The sequence below is a fragment of the Wyeomyia smithii genome, chromosome 3 (assembly GCF_029784165.1).
Source record: "Wyeomyia smithii strain HCP4-BCI-WySm-NY-G18 chromosome 3, ASM2978416v1, whole genome shotgun sequence".
NCBI lineage: Eukaryota > Metazoa > Arthropoda > Insecta > Diptera > Culicidae > Wyeomyia > Wyeomyia smithii.
Genome location: NC_073696.1, coordinates 164,092,521 through 164,107,495, shown reverse-complemented (window position 1 = coordinate 164,107,495; position 14,975 = coordinate 164,092,521). Strand labels below are relative to the sequence as shown.

General features: G+C 38.1%; 1 protein-coding gene across 1 annotated transcript in view; it reads left to right on the top strand.

The window, feature by feature from the left end:
* Positions 1 to 6,350, top strand: part of LOC129726968 (PHD finger protein 12) — a 143,694-nt gene extending 137,344 nt beyond the window's left edge. The window contains exons 4-7 of the mRNA XM_055684292.1: positions 4,273 to 4,930; positions 4,989 to 5,583; positions 5,645 to 5,911; positions 5,966 to 6,350. Of these exons, the coding sequence (XP_055540267.1) occupies positions 4,273 to 4,930; positions 4,989 to 5,583; positions 5,645 to 5,911; positions 5,966 to 6,164 (1,719 nt within the window). The 3' untranslated portion in view covers positions 6,165 to 6,350. The remainder of the gene's footprint in view (positions 1 to 4,272; positions 4,931 to 4,988; positions 5,584 to 5,644; positions 5,912 to 5,965) is intronic.
* Positions 6,351 to 14,975: the final 8,625 nt, after the last annotated feature.

Here is a 14,975-nt window from a genome sequence, read left to right as displayed (position 1 = left end):
TGGGCTTTATTTAAGAAGGCCAAGCTCCATTAGAAAAGAATTGAAGAATTATTAATAAAATTTTACACTCATTTTTGTTGATAAGAACTAAAGTCTTCTGTGGCGCGTCTTCCGAATGAGTAACATTTTCCAACTTCCATACGATCTCTTCTGCAGATTTGTATGTATTTGCACGACTGACAAGTTCACAGTTTTGCTTAAGCCCGCTCGATTTTTCGGGTTCTGAATCACTATTGACGGACAACGCAAGTAAATTTGATGGAGACCAATAAACATTATCACTTGCTACCCATTTGAACGGCACAACAGATAGAACTGGTTTCGACATCTTGGATTACCTTGTTTGTACGACACAAAATTTCTTTTTCGAGGCACACAAGTCTTTACCACTGTTCAATGACAGCGAGTTCCTTTCCGCTCTTCCTTGTTGGTTAGAAGCAAGGAGGTGACAACGTTAACATTTTGGTGAGCAACATTCTGTTACTCCCTCTACTTGTTCAACCTTAAATGGTGAAAAAGTTATATGGTAACGTACAAGTAATATACGTATTAACAATAATCATAAAAATCTTTCTTACATGTTTATCATAAAGCTGAATTGCCGTTCCAATCATAGTAGTCCCATGTTCTACACAAACCTTATGTACGCTGGGACAACTATGCTTGGAACGGCAGTAAAGCAGCTATCACATTAATGAGTTTCTTCCTGAAGTAAAGGAATATAACTCAGATTTTCGTATGGGAACGAATACACAAGTAACCCCCTGGTTAAAATGTTTTTCATGACCTGAGAAATGTTGATCAGAGTTGCCATGTTTTATTCTGTATTACGTTTGCTGGTTTATCTTTTAATGTTTGATCTGGTTGTGCTGTGAAAAAACTAACAATTCTCTCGTATCAAGTATTAGAACATACTCAACCACAAGATGAAATACTGCTAACGTCCTTAGTTGTATTTTATGTGTTTATATGATTATATAAAACACGAGATGTAAAATTCTAGCATCGGCGCAGAATACTATAAAACACAAAATATTCTATTCATGTGGCATCCTTGCCGATAAATTTTGTTTACATGTCATTGTTGGTTGTAGTTCAGTTTTGAATCAGTTGTAAATGTGATTTAGTGGTGTGAACCTTTCTTATTCATCAAGTACAGTGCAGATCGAAAGTACTGTTTTTATATTCAAAATTATAATAAATTAGTTAAATCCTTAGAGAATTTATGTTTAATAAACATAAATTATAAAATTGACAGTTAATTATAATAGCGATAATTTGATGATATGTCTCTTAAAACGGTTTGTCAATTTACATAAAACAATGATCTGATCGGTCATGATTGTTTCAACCATCAAAAAATCTCTTTTTTTGTTTAACGATCTTTGGTTTCATTAATATTTTTTAACCATCGTTAATAACCTGAACGTTTGATATTTTTGATGTTTTTCTCGAAATAAAGTTTATAGATTGTTTGTATATACTAGGACAAAATCTTTTACCAATTGGTGTACCTATTCAGTGAATGCGAATAATCAAAATGGTGCCCAAGTGGAGTACAAAAATAATATTCAATACCATTTTTCTGGGCTAAAAGCACATTTCATAATAAGAATCCAACAAAAATATATACCTGAGACTCAATGCTTCAGAGTTCATCTATTACTTTTTTCTTCATTTTAAAATTTTGCAAAAAATATGATTTTGATTACTACCATATTGTAGTGTTAGCGAAGCGCGTAAATTTTACGAAGTAGATGGTAAATATTCACGATGAATCTAAAATCGCACGTTGATTCATTGCTTTTAATCACTATACCAACACCTTATTCTATCAATAAATTGTTTTGATAATTTCTCGAATAAAGAACCATGTTTATTTTCGTGGGTAATATGTTTTGTATGTATTAGGAACAATTGTCTGCGAATGAAATTCATTTGTACGATATGTTTATGACCTATTTATAACAGGCCACAATTTGTTGACATTGGAAATGTAATAGTGGTGGTTTTGGTCGTTATAAAGTTGTTTTATATAGGTCGTGTGAACAATTCATTTGAAGTAGAATATATGTGTTATATTGGCTCCGGCCCTTGCGCTTTTTGAGTTGTTAACAAGATTTGTCATAAATAAATTATTTAAACTTATTAAAGACTAACCGTGTTACTTGGGCAGAAACCGGAAGTCGCCATCTTAGAATTCAAAATGGTGTCTGTGGTAGATTTTGGCTCCTGTGTATCATTCTGGTTCCGGAGATACTCATATTGGCTGGAAATCGGCCATTTTTGGCTGTTTTTCCAGAAACCGGAAATTGCCATTTTACAATTCATAATGGTTTCTGAGGTCAATTTTTCAACTTCTTGCATCATTCCGGTTTCGGAGATACTCATATAATGTGGTATTTGGTCATTTTAGGCTGTTTTCCAGAAACCGGAAGTTTCCATCTTTTAGTTTCAAATAGTGTCTGTGATCGATTTTTAGCTTCTGTGCATCATTCTGGTTCCGGAGATACCTATATTGGATGAAAATCGGCCATTTTTGGCTGTTTTTTTCAGAAGCCGGAAGTTGCCATCTTACAATTCAAAATGTTGTCTTAGGTCGATCTATGGCTTCAGTGCATCATTACGATATAGGGTAGTATTTGATCAACTTTCGCTGTTTTCATAAACCGGAAATCGCCATCTTTGATTTCAAAATGGCATTTGGAGAGCTTCGTAGCTGCAAGGTTACAGAGTCCGCGTTGACAAGCAAATGGTCATAGGTTCGAATCTTAGTAGAACCAAGCCATTCGTTGGCAAAAAGAACTTTAAGTATGGGTTTATTCTCAGGCTCCTCACAAAATCTTCTCTCCAGACTTAATAACCACTGGTCTAAAGCTTCGATTATATCATAGGCACTATAGCACGTTATACGCTGTTAGAGTTATAACTTGCAGGAGGACATGATAGAGTCGATAAGGAAGGAAGTAGGTTACTAAATCTGAATAAGAAGACAAAAAATGCACAAGCGACACGGAGCAGGTTACTGCTCAATAAGTAACACTGCAGAAGGGTAAAAATAAACAAAAATGTGCGAACAGCAAAAGCGTCCGGACAATGCCACAAAAGATCAAAAAACTATACTGGTCGCAGTGGGGTCCATACAAAAAATGGCATTTGGAGACATTTTCTGGCCTCTGTGCATATGTCTGGTTCCGGAAACACCCATATTGGAAACCGGAAGTTTCCATTTTAAATTTAAAAATCTAGAGTCGAGTTTTGGCACCTGTGCATCGACCCGGGAACCGGAAAACTTGGTCGAAATATCTGTTTAATTTGTATGGCGGACCTCCCTCCCTTTCCAGAATACGGAGTGTCAAATCACCATAGAAATTTGTGTTTGATTTGTATAAGAGCCCTCTCATCCAAAAGTGGTAGGGGTGTCGAACCATCATGAAAATATTTTTTTGCTTCCAAAAACCTCCACATGCCAAATTTGGTTCCATTAACTTGATTAGTTCTTGAGCTGTGAAGAAATTTGCGTTTTATTTGTATGAGCCCTCTCTTACAGAAAAGGGAGGGGGGTCAAACCACCATGAAAATTTTTCTTGCTCTCAAAAACTGCAACATATCATTTTTGGCTCCATTTATTTGATTATCTCTGGAGATGTGCAAAAATGTGTGTTTCTTTTGTGGGAAACCCATCGCTTCCAGAAGAGGTCGAACCGATATGAACATATTTTTTACCCTCAAAAATATCCACATGCCAAATTTGGTTCCATTTACTTGGTTAGTTTTCGAGATGTGCAGAAATTAGTGTTTCATTTTTATGGGAACCCTCCGTTCCAGAAGAGGGAGGGGTCTCGAACTATCCTAGCAACCTTTCCCGGCCCCTAAAACCTCGATATACAAAATTTCACGCCAATCGGTGCAGTAGTTTCAGCGCCTGTGTGGATCAGACAGACAGAGAGACTGGATGTTTAAATTATTTCAATTTAAGTCTTTTTTACGCGGTTTCATACAAACTTGGATCGTATCATCCGCGTAGGAAAAAAACAGACTGTAAATTCAACGTAATACTTTTGAAGATATGCCTGTTAAAAAAATTGAACCAAATTTCAAATGTCTATAACAACATGAAACCATATCCAAACTCGGGTAAATATTCTGAAGTTCTGAATATTTTAAAGAAAAAAATAAACATCGTGATTTTTAGTGATCCGTTTCACGAAATCTGAATCAAATTGCCGACAAATAATTTTCTACGATCTCTGAATTTATAACTTCTTCTAGGACTGGAAATTGGTTAATTCAGTATCCGCAACAGAACGCATTAAACTATGGAATCAATTCAATACAGTAATTGACCAAGACAGTATCAAAAACGAATTTTTCCGTAAAGTGAGTCGTCGAAATCCCCCATTCCGTATTAAACAAAAAGCAGTTACCAGAGATTACGTAGAAGTTCCATCGATTATTGAATACCATTACAAAAATCCTTCAGTTTTATTTCCATCTATGCGTGAGATATTACGAACTAGAGATACTGATCCTAATAAAGACTATTCCCAGTTATGCTACGACGATACTCAAATTTTGATGATGATAGATGCAGAATTGAAAGCTATTGGGGCAGCAGATAACAGAATGAACGAAATCGATAAAAAAACTATGGATCCGAAAAACAAGGAAAGAAAACTAATTACTGAAACGGAAGAGCAAATCGAAACAGCCAATGGAGATACCGCGAAAGGAAACGGCGGCGGTCGCATCGAAAAACAAATACCGTCATCAAGAAAAATACCTGCCTCCAAGTCATTGAAAGGAGAGGAACAAATTGTCGACAGTAATATTCTCAAATCGCCTTTGGAAAGTGAGTATGTAGAGGAAAGAAGAACTAAGCATATTGATCTTGACGGTATTGTCGAAAAGCAGACTGATGTGCAAAAAGGTATGATAACGTGGAAGTTCCGTTATGGTGAATTTTTCAGTGTTTAATATATTTTTAGTGAACGATGTGCTATCTTGCTTTGATAGTACAACTGTAAAAACACTCGCTTTTCAACGATTACAGCAGATTCTAATATCAGGTACCATTAAATTGGACAATTTTCCGAAAAATATGGAGAAAGCGGATCGAGAAATTGTCAAAGTAGAGGATTTTTCTCTGCCGTTACCAAGTCAACTTCTTACAAAAGACGATATTGAACGAATTGCAAAAGAATTTACCAGCCCCAAACGAGAAAATGAAGCTACTGATAATCAGTTGAATGATCTCGGTGCTGTATCAAAAAGAGTTGATATTAAACAAAATTTCACTGACGAGTTTTTAACCGATCATCAAAAAATATGCTTACTGTCTAAAAATGTAAAAGAAATAGTTAGGCACAAAGACATACGTACTCGTGCAGTCATAACTCCGATCGACATTAAAATCAAAGATAAAAATTGGTTCGAAACACCAGATCTTTCACTTTCTTGTTATATGCGCTATCGGTCATTGTCAGTTGGTAGCGGACAAGGTAATGATGTTCAATTAACGAAATATGGAAATTGCCAATATATTTCAGATAAACATGCAACTATATTCTATGATGAGGTAACCTGACTGTTTACACTAAATATGAATAAATGTTGTTAAAACTCATTTCATTTTGTAGGTAACTAGAATGTATGAATTACTCAACTATTCGGAATTTGGTACTGTAGTTAATGGGCAGCATTACACATGCGATTTTACAAATTACGCAGTAGAAAAGGAATACACAGACAACAGCCACACGGCAGCGAAAAAATCGAAAAAAGAAGATTGCGACGATTCTACCAAAGATCGTAAATTTAGTAAGCAAAAGATTCGACAAGAGATAAGCAGTTTGGTTGAGTTTTCTCGCAAATGCAATTATCATACTAATAATCTTTCTTCGAATATTCGGTAAGTTACTTTTCACTCAGCTGATTTTTTCATCTAATAAAAGTATTTCTATAGAATGGCAAGCATTTCACAACCAAAATGTACATGCCCTCAGAGAAGCTTGGAAAATTACGGCTGGGAAGGAACAGCTCTACTTTATCATGGTACCTTATTACAATTTGGTTGTCTATCGTTTGTATTTAGTATAACGGATTATGATTGCATTGCTGAAGAATTCGAAGAAACAGATAATCAATCGGATGATGATATTTGAAATAAGAGCATTCAGCGTTTATTTAGCGATTTATTATGCTTTTTTCGTGAAAAATAAAATGAAATAACTAATAAACGTTTCTGACAAGTAAGTTCTTTTGTGCCGAGTTTCAAACATACCATTCAATAGAACTGAACCTTGAATGGGCTTACAGACAAATCAGTGAATAAATAGCGGTCACAATCACTCAAAGTACACTGAAGTCGCTCTTTACGCGAGGGATACATGCCGCGTAAAAAAATTCCGGAATCCGCGTAAAAAGCCGCGTGAAAAGAAACCCGCGTAAAAAGTGACCTTAGTGTATTGCTGTCTTAATAAATTACATATCACATGCACAGGTGCAATTCGTTGCATGATTGAGTCAATAGGTATGCAGACGCGTTCATACAATATAGATGGAGAAATTATTGATTACCATTGATATTAACATTCAGCTCTATTACACGTTTTTCTAGTCGCTATGGTCAGGGGCGGAATAACGCGAAGGCGAAGCAGGCGGTCGCACAGTGGGGCGACTTCATACCAAGGCTGGGCAAGCAAAAAATGTGTTGATAAATGCGGCAAAAATATAGTATTTACATAATTTTGAGGTGCTGGACACGAATCTGGCATCCATTTTTGTTTTGGAGACGTCCATATGTTCTGTAGACACGTGGTGGTGTTGACGAGTATCTGTTACAAACTGTTTATTGACATATTGTGAGAATGGGGTGGTACAAGAATATTCAAATGACATAGGGTGTTTCCAATACAACATCCTCCCTTTTGAAAAGCATTAAATTCACGTATACATTAATTGTTTGCACTTCACATGAGCCTCGAATCGCCGTAGTAACACTGCTTTCTCCGAGGTAGATTGAAGGTCCGACCTACGTTGTACCAGTACATCAGCTTCAACATTCAGGTTTGGCAACTTTTTTGCGTTTTTATCGTAGCTTGCTTAAGTGACCGCTCTCTTGTGCCGAATATTTTCCTCCACCTGTGGCGCTTTCGGTGGGTTTAAGCGATTAGTTACGACCGGCACTGCACTGCGAGTATTTCTGGTTTGGGATGGATTCCATCGTTTTCGGCATGTTGCGATGCTGTTGTAGACTTGTAGAGCCCTCCAAAATTAGTTACATTTCTTGCACATTTCCTGTACAGCTGTTTCATGGATTTTATAGCAGATGCCGACATACCACTTCCTTGGGCATGGTAAGTAGTCGAAGTCACGTGAGCAAAATCCCATTCACGTGCAAAACTAATCCATTCGTTGTTCTCAAACTGTGGTCATTGTCTGTGACTACCACTTCAGAGGACTTCAATGTCGCGCGAAGTTGCGTTTGCGAGCGGTTGCGAAAGAAATTATTTTTCATTTCTCCATCCTGGACTTTTTTTTTCAAAGTTGCGTATTAACTTCAAGTTCCTTAAAAAAAATTTAAAAAAAAATCAACTCTTTTTGACGTAGGACTACGCACGGCGTGTCCGAAATGCCGGATTATCATACTTTTATGTACCTCGGATTTCCTTCACCAAAAGTTAGTTTGGGCCCATACCTTTCAAAATTTAACCGGTTTTAAAAAAATCCATCGGGAGAAAATTAAAAAAATTGAGATAAATTTTTTATGATTTTATTTTGAATTATACTAATTTTTATTGTTAAAAACACTGATAACGTTCAAAATAAATAACTTCATCACTATCTTAAGCTTAAAATGGCTTTCCTAGTAGATTTTTAGATTATATGTTGAAGAAAAAATATTTATAAAACTTGGAAACAAATACTCAATCAAGTGAAAGATTACATATTTCTGTAACTGAAAACATTTAAAGATTTCTTATTTACAATGAAATTGGCCAGGAATGATTTTTTTGAATTCATACATCTTTTTAAGTGATCCAAAATTGTGGGGGGACTGTAATAATTAAAAATTATTGTAAGCGATTCGGTTAAAAGTAAAAAAATTTCATTAAAAAACGCAGGTAGTTCAAATGGAAATCGATTTTCTACGTGTTAATGTTACACGATTTGTATGGATCACCAATCAAATTGAAAAATTTGGGTTGAAAAAACACTAAAAATTCGAATCAATTTTTTTCAAATTTCCCCCGATGGATTTTTTTAAAACCAGCCAATTTTGAAAGGTTAGGACCAAAACTAACTTTTGGTAAAAGAAAATCCGAGGTACATTAAAGTACGATAATCCGGCACTTTGGACACACCGTGCTACGTCTAACCGCACTAAGGTATACCTCGATTTTACGCACATTCTCGTTTTTGAAATGTGCGTAAAATCGAATTGTGCATAAAATCGAATCAAAATTTTTAATTTTTTTAATAGCCCAACATTAACTTCCGTGATCGGAAATGTACAAGAAAACATGTAGGGGTCATCCAATAAGTATGTAACGTTCGAAAGGGGGGTTGGAAAGCTTGACAACTCATAGAAACAATATTAAGGGTCCGAAAAAGAGAGTGACATAGGAGCGGGGTCGAAGAAGGTAATTATTTGCGTTACGTAAATAATAGACGTTCTCTAATGTGCCGTGGGAAACTCACCCAGAACATACGCAAAATGCTTGAAAGGAATTACTTAAAACAATGAAATGGGCGTGTGTGTATGTGAGTATATATGTGTATGTGTGTTTGCGTGTGTGTGTGTGTGTGTGTGTATGTGCGTATATGTGTGCGGATGTGCGTATATGTGTGCGCGTATATGTCTGTATATGTGTGCGTATAAGTGTATGTGTGTGTGTGTGTGCGCGTGTGTGTGTGTGTAAGTATGATGATACCCCGTTAAGCATACAGACGCGAGGCATAATGGACGGCAGGCATACGGACACGAGGCATATGGACGCGAAGCCGAATGGACGCGAGGCCGAATGGACGCGAGGCCGAATAGACGCGAGGCCGAATGGACGCGAGGCCGAACGGACGCGAGGCCGAACGGACGCGAGGCCGAACAGACGCGAGGCCGAACAGACGCGAGGCCGGATGGATACAAGACCGAAAGGACACAAGGCCATGGGGAAGTGAAGCGGAATATCTTATTATCGTCATCATCATCATATTTGTGTGTGTATGTGCGTATATGTGTGCGCGTATATTTGTGCGTATATGTCTGTATATGTGTGCGTATATGTGTATGTGTGTGTGCGCGTGTGTGTGTGTGTGTAAGTATGATGACATCCCGTTAAGCATACAGACGCGAGGCATACGGACGGGAGGCATAGTACGCTAGACATAATGGATGGCAGGCATACGGACACGAGGCATATGGACGCGAGTTCGAATGGAAGCGAGGCCGAATGGACGCGAGGCCGAATGGACGCGAGGCCGAATAGACGCGAGGCCGAATAGACGCGAGGCCGAATGGACGTTAGGCCGAATGGACGCGAGGCCGAATGGACGCGAGGCCGAACAGACGCGAAGCCGAATAGACGCGAGGCCGGATGGATACAAGACCGAAAGGACACAAGCTCATGGGGAAGTGAAGCGGAATATCTTATTATCGTCATCATCATCACAGCCCTCTTTCAATAACGTAAATAACGTGCAATACACTCGCGGCCTTCGGCCGACTCGCTGTTCGAGCGAATGCTGTCCTTACTCGCTACCGCTCGTTCGGACTTAACTAAGGAAAGAAAACTCTGTTTGAATAGACCTAGCAAACCAGTAGATCAGTCGTTTGGGTGCGAGAGGCCGCCGCTTCTGACGGCGGGTCGGCGACCGGCTCGGACTGCTGAAACCACGGCGGCTTAGTGCCGCCTCGTTTCCTTATCCTCGATTATGCGTCTTCGCCGCATGATTTCAAGAAAAAGTATTATACCCAACTTAAACTCTTTAGGAATATATTAAAACCGGAACTACATATTTGGATCTCATGCGACCGTACAACATCGCATTCGGCCTCGCGTCCATTCGGCCTTGCGTCCGTTCGGCCTCGCGTCCATTCGGCCTCGTGTCCATTCGGCCTCGCGTCCGTTATGCCTTTTGGCAGTATGCCTCGTATCCATTATGCCTCTCATCCATTATGCCTCGCGTCTGTATGCCTAGCATACTATGCCTAACATCCATATGCCTAGCGTCCATATGCCTCGTGTCCCGTCCCCTGTAAGTATATGTGTGACTAACACATTTATTTTTACCCACATACTAATGCTAAGGAGGCATTGAAAACAGCTCCTCTATCTTGTAACAGTACACGTTTTATATAAAAGTTTTGGTAAATTACTCCAAAAGAGATTATGTGCGTACGACGTCAAATATTTCACGCGTTAGACACGTATACAACCTTGAAAAAATTCGCTGTTTCGCAAAAGAGGTCTTGTTGTTACTGTCTCCCGGTTTTCGGCAGATTTCCAGTCTATATGGACGGCCCCTTATTAGTAAACCATGTCTAATTTATGTAACCCTTCATTACGCATAATTTAATGAAGAAAACATACGAATTTAAAATGTGTTTGAAAAAAGTGTGCGTAAAATCGAAGTACATAAAATCGAGGGTGCGTATAATCGAGGGTGTGTATAATCGAGGTATAACTGTATATCGAGATACATTCTGCGGAAACTAAAACCAAGGTGTAACGTTGGAATGAAAGATTTCAAGCGGTAATACTGATGTAACCACATGATGCATTACAATAATCAATATGTCGTTGGATTGATAAAATGATGGACAATTTTTTGATTCCTGAGTTATCATTGTTAAACAGTGAAAATATCATAAAAGTTTCAAGGTCAAATTTCCACGAACAATGTAATAATCACATGCGAGCACGCCAGGCACAGACTTCATGAGTAGACACCAACTGTCTGCTGTAATATCCTGTATAGCAGTGGCAAAAAAAAACTGACAGAATCTTCCCGTCCCAATAGGTCAACTAATGTTCGCTTGCATGAGCCTAGACTATATTGATGTCTTGAAGGTGAAGCTTTCTCAGAGAGTTTGTAACCACCTCCAATATCAGCCGTTCTGCGGTTAGAATGTTATTAAAACTGATGTCTTGAAGGAAAACATGCTGGCAACAGTACTGCACCGAGCAATGTATGAATAGGGCGCTGGTCACTCGTCGTCTATCAGTGCAGTAGAACTCGATATTCATTTGTGTGCAGCCAAGCCAAGTGAAGACTACATTGCCGCTGTCGACGCACAGTAGGGCGTGTTGGGTTAACGCGTAGGTATCGTTTTGCGATCTGGAACGCAATCGAATTGCCGTTTGAATTGTCTTCTTTTTCTTCTTCTTGTTTCGTATAGTAGCAAATATCAGAATTCAATATAATTATTCGGGTGCCGCAAAATACACTGCGCCACCGGGGACAGCAAAATTCTGTACGTGTCAGTCGAGCCAGCGTATATAAATTAGGTTCATTGTACAGATGAAAAGCGTTGTTTATTTTTGAACTCTACACTGTGTTTTTCTCATGTCTATTTTAAATTTTCTGTGAGTGAATATACATATGTGACATGTGTTTGAAAACTGTCATTGTTTATCGTTATTTTTTTTCCATGAACTTGTAACTGCAGGAAAATTTATTACGTGACATCTTTGCCGCTTGGTGATCGGAGAGTGCGCCATCGTTCACAAGACAAATAAATATTGTTTATCCCTTATATATAAAATAAAGTTACATATATGTGCGACCGCCCATAACTTTACAACGGAGCGTCTGATTTGAGCTGGCTTCGTTTTGTTGTGTTCGTCTTCATCCAAGGCAAATAGTTACGGCGAGAAATCTAGGACAATTTAAAGGAAAATGGTGGAATTCACGAATAAATAGAATTTCTATACAACGAAGAAATGAGATCGCAGAAGGCGCAATGAACAACAATTATATGACAGCAATTTGAAATAGGCGACTCTCGACAGTTATTTTGAAATCATTCTTTAAAAGCTACCACCGAAAATTAAATACAAATAGAAGCACGCTGGAGTGGTGGCTACCGTCACGGTGATCGAACTATCTAAACATATAAAAATACAGCTCTGTCTGTCTGTCTGTCTGCTCCATATAGGGTTGGAAACTACTGAACCGATCGGCGTGAAATTTTGTATATAGGGGTTTGAGGGGCCGAGAAAGGCAACTGCTATAGTTTGAAACCCATCCCTTTTCTAGAAGTGAGGGGTCCCATACAAATGAAACACAAATTTCTGCACATCTCAATAACTGGCCAAGCAAATGGAACCAAACTCGGTATATGGATGTCTTTATCGGTAACGAATATGTCCATATTGGTTCGAAACCCCTCCCTCTTCTGGAAGGGAGGGGTTCCATACAAATGAAACACAAATTTCTGGACATCTCGAGAACTAACCAAGTAAATGAAACCAAATTCGGCAGGTGAATATTTTTAGGGATAACAAATATGGCCATAATGGTTTTTAACACCCCTTTTTACTCAATACGGGAGGGGTCCCATACAAATGAAACACAAATTTCGCACAGCTCGAGAACCAATCAAGCAAATACAACCAAATTTGGCAGGTGAATATTTTTCAGGGTAACAAATATGTCCATAACAGTTTGACACCCCTCCTTCTTCTGGAAGGGAGGGCTCTTAATTTCAATTTTTTTCACAACTCCAGAACTAATCGAGTAAATGGAACCAAATTTACGTGTGGAGGTTTTTGGGGGCAAAAAATATTTTAATGGTGGTTCAACACCCCTCCCACTTTAATTCAAAGATGACCACTTTCAGTTGATGGAAAACAACAAAATTACTGAATACCACCCAATACGGGTATTTGCGGAATCAGATTGATGCCAGAAAAACAGCTGAAAGTTATCGAATGCCACTCAAAATGGATATTTACAGAATAGAGGTGATGTACGAAAGCCAAAAGTCGCGGATGTTGTCATTCCGATAAAACCAAGCATTTCAAATGATTTGCCTTTTGACTTTGATCATAACCTATGGCCGATTCGTCGTAAATTTGCAAAATATAAACAAATCGCAAGGAATCAATGAATTTTGAATGTTTAAAATTATTAAATTAAACACAAAAATGGGCAAAACGAAGTTTGCAGGGTCAGCTAGTTTCTACTAAATCGTACTCAATTTAGGTCTGTATAGAAGCTTGCATTTTCGCGTATTGAAGAAAATTGACTGTATTAGAATAAAAAATATTCATCAATTATAAAGAGAATATTTTTTCTTCTAAAGTAGAGTGCTGCAAACAAATACATAATCAAAATACAGACCCCGTTCGATTTTGCCAAACACGACACGGCAGAATTTTCTTGTTGCCAAGATTGAACCATGCAAAAAATGAACGGTTCTCTTTTCATGACATTTTTTTATAGATATTTCCACCAATGAAGTAGTTTTAGTTCCAAGTCGTTTGAGGTGTCGCTTGATGAATTGAGGCTGTCGACCTAGATACTTGATATTACTACCCGAGTAATTAGAGGCTTAGTACTGCTTAGATCATAATCATTATATTACCGGCACATGTGCATATTCCAGGAACTGTTTTACCGATTCCAGACATCCGCTTAAGCAACACAAAGAACCAAAATAACCTTCTTTTGGGGGATGTTGAGCTTAAATTGATTTAAATAATCAAGAAAACAAAGAAATGTGATTAGACATAATCGCTCGTTTTTGGCACATGTGTGCCAAAATCAAATCGTGTGTAACGGTAACCCAGTTCCTCTCATAATGACAAAGGTTTAACGTTACATTGTTGAAACAATTAGAACCCGGAAAAGAAGCGGTCTTCTACCGGGTTAGTAAAATTATACGGCACACAGCCTTCTGCTATGTGTATCTAGGTTAACCCGAAAAGAAATACATTGCACATTCTTGTCCAGGTAAAATAACAAACATTAAAAAGTATGTCAGTTAGTATGACCACGCAGCGCACTCAGCGGCGCATGAGTGTCCTAGGTGAGTTCGGAGATCGAGAGCATTAATTAATTGCCGCTCTTAGCTCTCCTGGTCACTAGAGCTTTCACTCATATAGAATGAATTGGCCATAGAATGGCTTAAGTATAAGCGGGATAGAAGATAAAAGTTAGTCTAGCGGTAAGTTGATTGTACTTATTGAAATTAATCTTCTTTTAGAGGTAATTCCGCACGGTCGTGTGACACGTGCCCTTATCGGAGAAACGCCAAGTTTAGAGACCGCGCCGGTTAATTACGTTCGCGTTAAAGATAGTAATTTCGTCGCGAGTAGCTGTTGTACCTTGCCTGCGGAACACGTCGTCGTCTGCGCAAATCAGCTGTCACAGAGCGGCAGACGGGTATTCTCGAAAGGGTGCGATTGTGATTGTGTTGCGAAAAATGTTTCCTACGTTAAATTATGCTTGTCGACACGGGGTCTGGTTTGATTTGGTTATGCTTCGATTGACTTGGAATCACTTTCATTAGAGCAAGATCGCGCCAAATGACCTATGGTCGAATATCGACCATTTTTTATTTGAATGAAACTTTGCACACGTATTTGGATTAGCAAACTGAGCATTTTTCACAGATGGAGAGATTTTTTATACCCATGAGTTACATTCTAAAAGGGCGTATGCCTCTTGGCATAGGTTTTATTCGAAGCATTGTAGCCCAGAAACCGTTGGTTGTATCGAAAAACTGTCTGAGAATGAGTTGTAGGGAATTAAAAATGCACCATAAAAAAATATGCACTGTACAAAAAAAATTTTTTTTTGACTAAAAAAATAAAAAATAAACATTAAATTTCAATTTAAAAAAAGAGTTGATTTTTTTTTATTTTTTTTTTAGGAAACTAGAAGTTAATACGCAACTCTTAAAAAAAGTCCAGGATGGAGAAATGAAAAATAATTTTTTTATGGCAGATTAATTTTTTTATGAAAAT